This window comes from Anarrhichthys ocellatus, unplaced genomic scaffold, assembly GCF_004355925.1.
Source record: "Anarrhichthys ocellatus isolate YVR2014 unplaced genomic scaffold, GSC_Weel_1.0 scaffold13, whole genome shotgun sequence".
Taxonomy (NCBI): domain Eukaryota; kingdom Metazoa; phylum Chordata; class Actinopteri; order Perciformes; family Anarhichadidae; genus Anarrhichthys; species Anarrhichthys ocellatus.
In genome coordinates, this window is record NW_022280043.1 from 2,815,610 (window position 1) to 2,826,235 (window position 10,626).

A 10,626-nucleotide genomic window follows, 5' to 3' on the forward strand; every position below is an offset into this window, starting at 1 on the left:
GTGGTCCTCAGTTGAAGTATGCATACACACAAAGCTATAATATTCTACAGAGGGAGGCGTTTCTAAAGGGAAATGGGGAGACAGAGGGAAAGGGATTGAGGGATATTTGGACAAGAGACAGCAAGAGACATGATAGGTAAGATTCAGTTTGGATCTGTTTGAATGAAGGGATACATGAAGGGATACATGAGGGCAGCACCTCTTTGCACACACCTTTCTACGTCTCTCCTCCTGTCCTCCCTCCATGCTGAGAGCAAAAATGAAAAACCTTTGAAGTGTTAATGAGAGTTTGAAGAATGACTCACCAATGATGATTAAGCACTAATGTACATACGGGAACCAAACTTTAGACACGTCCGAGAGACCTATCACAATGACTAATTAGTGATGATAAACGAGTAATGAGCAAAATCCTAATCTAGACATACCGCAGCATTCCACAGGGAAGCTAACCAAACAACAAAGCACAGAACTCTTGACAAACACAAGAGGATTTGTTATGAAAGGGAAAGAAAGGGGGCCGTGTGTCTAGACGGCTTTTCTTTACCATTCATAGGCGCCCAGTATTTTGTTAATGCTGCAATGCCTTATCAAAGCGAAGACACAAAAAGTTACCCCTGACAAATCCGAGTTGAGATATCCTTTGTGCTCCACTGATCTAAGCTAAATCAAAGAGCAGCTCGTTGTAGTGCTGGGTTGCGCCGCATCCTCTACAACAGAACGGCCAGGTGCAAAAATATGTTGCTCAGCATGTCTTGGAGAGGTGTGTTAAACTCACCTGCTCTCTGTTTTTCAGCCTAACACAAGAGGTCACTTTTGAACTATACTTGTCCACAAGCGCTCACTGTTTATCATGCTGACAGGCCCATACATTGGCCATGTCTAAACTAATACGGATAAATCTCTTCTTTTTTTTTTCGACCTTCCATTCCTACTTACATAGCATTTTCCAGCACTGACATCTTTCCACACACTTATCTACATTAGTTATGACATGGAGGTAAATGATGTCCTTCCTACCACGAATGACAGCTATTTCTGAAAGCCATCAGCTTTAAGAGGATACTATGAACTCAACATTTCTATTTTTGCTTTTGTCCACATAGAGGTCTGCTATACTTGAGCCTGTCAAACCCTGAGTGTGGATTCAATGTTTTGATTGGGGACACTTCAGCAGAGTGAAGGCTTGAATCAGGATATTTTTCAAATAATAACAGCCTTATTGCACAATACCGTCTGAAAATTATGCAACTCCTGAGTTTTGGTGCTGATACCAAACCAGTATTTCTTTAGATATCTTAGTTTATGGAATATGAACATGTTTTTTTACATATAGCAAAATATGCCACATTGCTCACTGTATGTTAAACAAACTTTGTAGTTTGAGTAAAGTTAGCGCTTTCCTGATTTAAGTCAATATCTAATCAAAAAATAATTCAACAAGCCTAAGAATCAACATGCTTTTGGTTAGTATGCAACTATTAATCATTATTAGTTCAATAGCCTGCTTATCATTTTGAAGATTCAATACTTCATTGTTTGGTCAATAAAATGACTGTAAATTGTGAAATGTATCCATCACAATTTCCCAGATTCCAGACTGGCCTTCATATTGCTCATTTTGTCTGAGCAACAGTTAAAAATCCAAAGATATTGAGTTCATATCAATATAGATAACAATTCATCAAAAGGTAGTTAATCATTTACAAAAATAGTTGCAGATCTGTCAATCCAAATATTGATTAATTGACTAATTGTTTCAAGTCCACCTCTGATGATACATGACACCGTTCAATAATTCTACAGACAGATTTTGGTCTGCACTCAAAAAGTATTTTGTTTTCATACTCATCCCTTACTGGGAAGTTTTGACAGAAACTGAAAAGATTTGGTACATTGTAAAGATAGCACAAGTGTCAAGTCTCTTAAAATAAATGTTCATAACATGCTAAAAGGAATACAATTAGCAAATGCCTGAAAAATAGGCAACTGCATTCATCATTTCAAATATGTAGATGTGCCGGATATAGTCAGTACGCTTCAAGAGCATCCAAATTAGACTTCCTCTGAGGAATCGGTCTTGTTTCTGAGACATAACTTAACTGATTGCGTGTGCAATAAAAAAATGAGCATTTGATGATTCTACAAGGAGATGAATGGGCTCCGAGATAGATAATTCAAATGATCAAATTTAAAAGGGGAGCCCTAATTTCTAGAAATGAAGATGTATACATACTGTAGAGAGTGTGTGCAGTAACGATCTCTTTAACTACTTTTTTTAGCCCATCTCTGCGTGTATGTGTGTATGCAAAAGTTTGTATGTTTGTTTGTTAATATGACACTTTGCAGCATCTCTGCCAGTCTGACTGTGTCTGCTCAACACTGTTCGCTCATTCCCATCACACAGTGAGCGCGGGCCGAACATGACAGACTGGTAATGACTTGAGTATGAACACGCGCACACACACATAGACACGCTCATACCAGCTGCTCCTTTCCTCCTTTCTCATCAAACTTGTCATCAGCTCCGCCAGTTTGTCTCGTCTCACATTAAGAGCTCATGAATAATGTGTGATTACCAGAGACCCTCCGAGCAGCTCCTGAATCTAGAACACACACACACAAATTCACACAGTCCAAAATATCATGTACATATTTACATGTACTGTTATTTTCTTAGCTGTCTCTCCTCCTCTCTCTCTTTCTCGCTCTCCCCCCCCCCCTCTCTCTCTCTCTCTCTTTCTCTCTCTCACTCTGTCACACACTCTTTCTTTGTCTCTACAAGTGTACAAGTACAAAAATACACAGTCAGTAAGTGCACACAAACTGAGACCCAGTTTGCAACTAAATGCCAGTTTGGTGGCTCAAAGGAACCACAGGCATCAGGGAAAGGTCAGGAAGTTGTTGGCAGGTGACACACATACATACACTCACATACACACTCATAGACACACACACACACCCACACACACACACACACCTAACAAATACTCCCCAGGTAATTAGTGCTATTTTCAGCTGGGCAACTCATCTCCTCCTGAAAGCACTAATGTAATTTGATTCGTTTAATTCCCATAGCCGCGAGAGAGAAGGAGGCATGGAGGGACAATGGCTTCATGGTTGGATACCTAATTTCTCATCTGTTTAACATATCCCCATCTAACTGTCCTCTACAAACAAAAATCTTCTTTTTTGTGGCTCACAAAAAGAAAAAAGACCACCCCTTCCAAAAATATCCTCCTCCTCAGATGTGCCAGTAGGTCTCTATTCTTATATCCTGCAGACACTTTACACTTACAGACACACTTTCATATACTTGTGAGGACGTTCCCACCGTTTTCCCAACCCTTATGATGAAAGAGTCACAAGAGAAAGTGGAAAAAGTGGCTGAAATTGACTCTTTTACAAGCATACCGTCTCTCTCCACACACACACTCACACACACACACACACACACACTTAAGAAATTCAGCTTGTTCTCCTACCGGTGAATCACTGGTTGCGGTTGGACACAGTGGTCCTCTGAAGACCCCCTTGACGCGCCGAAAGTGTCCATTGCTCAGGTGTGTGGAGCTGATAACCAGGTAGTAACACGCGCTGCACGCCATCCCAGGGGCCTCACGGGGCTTTGGGTCCATATACAATGGGTGCCTCACTTCCCTGCGTCGGGTCCTGGGTGTCAGCAGTGTCCCGAAGGTCACCAAAGTCGGGTCCCGCGCAAATGCGGGCAGTGGGTGAGAGCGCAACCGGGCCGGTGCGAAGGAGGGCGTCTCACTCCGGTCCTGTGTTGGAAAGTATGTGGCTGCATTCAAAAAGGGAGACAAGATGAGAAGGTGAAGACCTGCTTAAGCGATGTATGTGAGAACTGCTAACAGAAATGGACAAAAAGAGACAGAAAGAGTGAGAGACATGGATGTTATACTGACCGAGCTCCGCCGCTTGAGTCTGCGCTTGGCATGCTGTCGTCGGTCGGGCTTAAAAAAATGAATGAGAGCCTGTGGAGTGCCAGAGGAGGAGATGAATCCATCCAATCTCTGTTTCACCCCTCCTCTCTCTCTCTCTCTCTCTCTCTCTCTCTCTCTTTCTCTCTCTCTCGCACTGGTCCTGTCTGTAAAGTGTGTGCAGCCTCAGCCAAGCAGCAGCAGCAGCAGCCCAAATGGAGTTCTCAGTAAAGAAAGGGGGTACACGCACTCTCGCAGGTGCGCCTCTTCTTCATGCACGTCGAAGAATAAAGAAAGGGAAAACATCTGACCCTTTCTATTTTCCTCTGCTCACTATTGATTAAAATCACACGTCCTGTGTATTAAATTCCGACGGTGCGAGGTGTGAGAGACGCCACATCCATCCAGAGCAGTGCTGTAGTAGTTATTGTCGGGCTCCAGCGCAGCCAGGCTGAAGTGGTTCAGATTCCCTCTCAAGGAAGAAATCTCTCTCTCTCTCTCTCTCTCTCTCTCTCTCTCTCTCTCTCTCTCTTCCCGGTGGCTGCACTGGAGCTGTCTGCTGTAGCCCATAATATGCAGCCCGTGCCCATACTGGGACAGGGGTTGGGGGAATCACTTCTGTCCGCGCTGTGCTTGAGCAACTACGAATTGAAGTACCCCCTCCCTCTTCCATTTCTCCTTTCTTTCAGTTTCTTCTTCTCTTTCTCATCTTTCTGAGAAGGAATGGTGATAAACTTGTGTGCGATTTAAGAATATCTGTAAGTGAGCCACCGACAATGTGCCAATCTCTCACTCTGTTATTTTATCTGGTCCACCCTCACCCCTGTCTCCTTCTTTTTTTTCTTTTTGAGGGCATCAAAGTAAAAGCGCCATGCTTTTTTACAAGATCTCGGTATCGTCAGGGGAAAATGAAACCTCACTCAGTTGCAACCTCGGAGCCAATTTGATTACAGATAAAAGGGTCTTTCTCCGGCTCGGCCTGTCAAACTGCGCCGGGTGCCGTCAAAGAGTAGCTCGGAACTAGCTGCAGCTGAGCCTCAGTGTGTCTGAGCGGTGTATGGCGCTGTTCACCAGCGCGGTGCTGAAACTATTAAGCTGCGAGCAGCCACAGCACCGCGGCGCGTCATGCATATTCAGCCCGGGATTAGGGTGCCTTTTGTGCTCAACGTCAACACTGAGCGCTACAGACAGCTCTGGGTTTTAGAGGTAAACATGAGGTAAAAGGACACAGAGGGACAAGTCACAGCCTGGGAAGAGAGTCCACTTTCTGCTCTTTTTTTAAACTTGATGTACAGTATGTGCACAGAAAACACATATATCATTCAGGTGAGCACAACTTTCCTGTTGTTATCAGGTTTCAGCTTTATTTAAGGTAGGACACCTGTCACTGTAGATGAGTTATGTTTAAAAAAAAAAAAGTCTGACTCTGATATGCTACTCATCCTCCCAAGTCGTTAGATTTAGTGCAGCTATCTTCTGCTTTAAGCTCTTTAAATATCTGCCTTCCTGCAGTGACTAAATCAAAGTTAGAAAAACAACCAAGGTGCTGCTGTTGTTTTGATGCACAGAAAAAAGGAACCTCAACAAAAACTTTCGCTCATCGCATCGGTTATTCAACAAAAACACCCAAAGGACACCTTGTGAAAAACCTTTTGGTTTCTATTACAGTTTTTAACTTCCAAACACTTCTAATACAAATATGGCTGACCCTTGTACTTTTGCAAACATATTATTCTCGGCCACCTCCTACTCTTCATCAAACTGTTGCTCCTCCGCAACCTACTCATTCTCTCATTCTACAGCATTTTCTGTCCAGTCCTCGAGGCCAGGTGCTGCCACTTCTCAGCCCTCTCAAACCACGGCCCTTTGTAGCTGCCTGCATCACTTCAGGAACTAGCCTCGGAGCATTGTTAGTCAAAGCAACGTTGCTTTTTGGTTTTGATCTGGTATGACTGAGAGATTGTATGATGTGATTTATTTCTATGCATACCCTCATACATGAGAGGTTTGTTCCTCTGGGAATCTCCAGCGTTACAGTAAACACAGAAAGAATGACGCACGGATGTGTCTGTCTATACCATACTCCTTCAGATATGGGCCTGGACTTAATGGAGCACTACTACATAGCTCAACTTTTATTCAGAAATACAGCCAAGGCAAAGTTCAAGATTAAATTCCCCTTTTGAGACAGATGTTGGCCTAGAACTCCTGTTTAAGCTTATGGTATAATCTTTCAGATATTGAGGCTTCTTGCACCTATCACAATTTAGTCAGTAGTGTCTCTTTTTGTGATTGGTATGGATTTAAAAGGGGAAGTCTAGAATAAATAATAGTTGTAGACCTAGTGATATTTTTTATTCATATTTTTTCTTGTCTGTGTGAAGAACCGTAGCTACTATTGAGGACACAGTGGTCTTGTTCTTGGTGTTTTTCTGAGAATGTTGTCGGTTTTAGGAACCTGGGGTGAGTTTATATTCTGCATAGTTGGAAACTTTTCAGCCAGATTTCAGTATTTCTAGACAACATTCTTTTCAATTCTGGCTTATTTCAGGCCAATAATTAAATACAAAGATACAAGGATTAAATGTTCTCTTACTTCTTCGGCTAAGTCATTAAAAAAAACATTTGAATTTATCTGGAAAATGCATTGTCATAGTTCATGAAAAGTTGTCCATTCATGGTTTTCCAGGAAAGAGATCTTTGTGTTGGTAAATAACATTTACAGAGAATATAACGGAAAGGTTCACTGAAAAATTGAAATGAAAAAAGGGGAGGATGTACTAGGATTCCTGATTTTAGTATTTCTAATATGCTGGCTACTGCCCTGTGCTGATCATGTGGTTTTGCCTGAGTCTGTGGGTCTGCATGCTCTTACATAAGTACAGCAGTTTCCCTCTGCTCATAGTCTCTCCAGTGAGTTGCTATCTGCCAAGCCGTCTAGCATCTTCTGCCAGTTCATTGTAACCCTGACGATTACATGTAACCATGTGTGCATAAGTGTGAGACTGTTTACTGATGCTGATCCGTCCCAATGGCCTGCATTGTCAGTTTGTTGGTTTGCCACTGCTCAGCAGTTTAAACGCTGACATCACCCACGTCGCTCTCCAATTTCCTCCTGCAGCCACCGGCCTGAACTGCAGCAGATCATATCAGCAGGACTCTCTAATGACAATAAAATCATCTGGGTGGAGAAAACATCCCTACACCCAGGTCTGCATCCGGACACCCACACACACACTATAAATGAACACCAATTGCACATGTCGTATGTCAGCGATGGAAACATTGTCTTTCTGCTTTTTCTCAGCCACTTTACCACCTGGGAATACATTTCTCACAAAAGCGAAAAAGGGACACCAATTTTACGCAGGAAATTACCTCCACGCTATCTTCTAGTAAAAGCTTTAGTTAATGTCTCATACACTTAAGCACTGCTAGGTAATGTATTTTCTGTGTCTTGGAATGCGCTAAGAGCAAAGCAGAGCCAGTAATGAGTGCATCCTGAATAATCAGGTAATGCAGAAAACAATGGCACCAACACTTAAGGGTCATTGATAGTGATTGGAAAAAGGAGCTCCCATGTATTTGTTGATAATGCTTTAATAATTTCAGGGATCAGAAAGCACACAGTATGGTACAGGTGTGTGATTCTGTATCTTTAGGTTATACTGTTGTGTATATTTTAAACACTCTTATTCCCTGAAAATTCCCTTGCTATCTCCCTGCTCCATGGTGCACTTATTACTGGTGGAAATTATGCAGTAATACTGAGAGGATGGGTGTGGGTGGGTGGGAGAGTCAGGGCGATAGACAGAAGGGGAGACAGACAGAAAAAGAGAGAAGGCAAAATCTCGGTGGTATCCGTTTTCCCCAGTTGCCGCCTCTGGCTCATTTCCCCTTTCCTCCCTCCTTATAAACCGTTGAAATATTACAGTAAGGGTTTTGCCACATATTGCTGTCTTTTATGCACAGTGGATGAGATTGCATCTGAATGTGTTATGATCCTGAAGTGGGCAAGTTTGTGTGGAAATAAATGTGTGTGTGTGTGTGTGTGTGTGTGTGTGTGTGTGTGTGTGTGTGGTATGTCTATGTGTGGGACAGCAGTATGTTCCCTCCAAAAATCCACCATAGCATCGCTCTGAAAATAGTGTGCAAATAATTTGTATTACGTGTGGAGACACATAAATATTCTTACAAAAGAGATTTCTTTATCGTTCCACAGAGAGGCTGTGTGAGGGTGATTCCTTTTATCAGATCCAAATTGCACAGTTCAAGGTAAACTGTGGCTCTTTTTTAAAACAGCATTACATTTGTGAACAAAATGTAAGAGACCTATCATTTAACTCTAAGACACCATTAGCTGTGAGCGGGTGTGTGAGCACATATGTTTGCACATATGTGTGCAGTGAAAATAGGATTTACCACACTAATATGTGCATTTGTCCATATGTGCTGGTAAACATTGAGATTTATTGCTCAGTGCGTGTGTGTGTGTATGTCTACTCACCTGCATGTGTGTGTGTGTGCACAGTTTGTGTACGTGTATATCTGAGTGCTTATACTGTATGTGTGTTCATCTCGTGTGTGTCCGCACATGCACCAGTGAGAAAATAAAAATGCCATGAACAGTTGTGTCTGCATATGGGCGAAGCCATGCACACATTGGTCTTGCACTGCAGATTGATAGGAATGAAATATTCTGTAATCTAAATGTAAATGGAAGTGAAATTTACCGGTGGGTTCTATGTAATTACCAGCGCCACAATTTATTAGAGTTGTGTTTGTGTAAGGTGGTGAGCAAGAAAGAGAGTATGAAAGAGAGAGAGAGAGAAGGGGGATTGAGGAGAAATAAAGAGAGCAAAAGAGAGAGTGTGGAAGGGCTATCAGAATGACAGAGTAAGAGAAAGGATGATTTATATTTAGTTACGGATGCATGGTTGAGCAGTATGGGTGCAGGCTCAATGCATAGGGAGAGGGAATAGGAAATAAGAGCCTGGTCAAATCTGCTCAGAAGGGTCCATTTAGACAGAAGAATAGGAGCGGAGTGGCCTCTGCTCTGAATAGGACTCTGTTCAGCACACAACAGAGAGGAACGGAGGGTAAAATATGGGATGAGGGCCAGACTTGAGCCTGTCAGAGCTGACAACCTGGCTTCGGATTTGGACTTGATCTCCTGGGTGGCAGTCAATTAGTCACTCTCTGGTAAAGGGTTCTGATATGTCTTTGATATATGGACAGTGCATGAGTGATGCTCTGTCCTGACCTGAACCCTGCTGCACCTGCAGTTAAAGTGAAATGGTGTCAGAGGCAGTTGCACCGAAAAAAGATAGGGATCATTAAGGTGTGCTGCTGCGCTTACACTATTAATGGGACTGCAACTCTCCCTCATACCTATGTGGAGAAAGTGTTCATTTACCAAAGTGTGTATATGTTTTAGTACTTTTAGTTTCTGTGTATGTTTGTGTCTGTTTTTCCATGCATTTGCTCAAACTCCCTGTGCTACATTCCGGTGGGGTTGAGATTCAAGATGTAGTTTAAATGCACTTCAATTCATTTTACATATCTCAAAATCCTCTCCCCCTCCTCCACCCTCTTTTGCCTCCTCTCCCCTCTGCAGCCCTCTCCCCTCCCTTGGCATGCTCCCTAGAAGCTAATCAGCATATATTCTGCTGCAGATGAAAGTCATGGCCCTAAGAGCTAGCACCAATACAGAAATACACAACCTCCTGTCCAGATTGAATGACATCAGTCTGAAGTGTGTGCCTCTAAATGTGTGCATGGCCTATGTTGTGCAGTTCTCTCCTTCTTTTGTTTTTGCTTGCAAGTATGTGTGCCATGAGCTTATGCCAGCCTCGACCCCATACTCGTTTGGCATTGTGATGCCTGATTCGAAATGCTATCGCCTGGATCAAAAGATACCGCTGTGTCTGAGTGCCGGAAAGCATATGAATGTGTTTCCTCTTGTTTGTGACAGTAGAAAGTTGTTTGAAATGGCAGCTAGTTTATTTATTGGAATATCAGTGGTGCTTTGTAAATAATAGATAAGGTCTGTTGATGGGCTCTGGTTTGTCCCAGAGGACAATGGTAAACACACTGTGCGGAGCCAATTTTAGTCAAACACACGGGAGCATACTCAAGAGTCCTCTCATCTACAGTTATTGTACTTCAAAGCAATGACAGTTAAGATTAAATGCGATGTTAGAGAGAGCACAGGCTCCACCGCCCTACAGTAGTGAGCGAAGGAGGGGAGAGGAGAGGAGAAGAGTCCAAGCTGATTCGGAGAAGCCCTTATCCGGTCTGGCTCTGTGCCCCTCCGCTCTTGGCTGCCCGCCATGTCGAGCAGTGCCTAGCAGGGTCAGAGGAAGTGAGGTCATGTGAATCATGGATGCAGTTAAAGATCCACTTGGCAGCGAATGGCAAATTTACCACTGAAGGTCAGACATACATCACCTATCAGAGAGAGATAGGCATGCTGCTGGGCCAGAAAGAGATAGAGAGGGGGAGACAGGGGAGATCTTCCATCTTTCACTCTGCGAGCAGGATATGGGGCCCGTCTTTGCTCGCAGTAACATATAGCCCACCAAGGGAGCTTTATAGTGTTGTTTTGTGCTTGAAAGCGTGGCGATGTCATGCAGATAAACAGCAGCTGCTGCTCTTTTCATTTGATCCTCTCTTCCATGCAACT

The 10,626-nt window shown here is 43.1% G+C and overlaps 1 protein-coding gene across 1 annotated transcript in view; it reads right to left on the bottom strand.

Annotated features, from left to right (window-relative positions):
- znf804b (zinc finger protein 804B) overlaps positions 1 to 4,043 on the bottom strand; it is a 28,334-nt gene extending 24,291 nt beyond the window's left edge. Inside the window, 2 exon segments of the mRNA XM_031853179.1 lie at positions 3,486 to 3,802; positions 3,927 to 4,043. Of these exon segments, the coding sequence (XP_031709039.1) occupies positions 3,486 to 3,638 (153 nt within the window). The 5' untranslated portion in view covers positions 3,639 to 3,802; positions 3,927 to 4,043.
- Between the last annotated feature and the right edge of the window lie 6,583 nt (positions 4,044 to 10,626).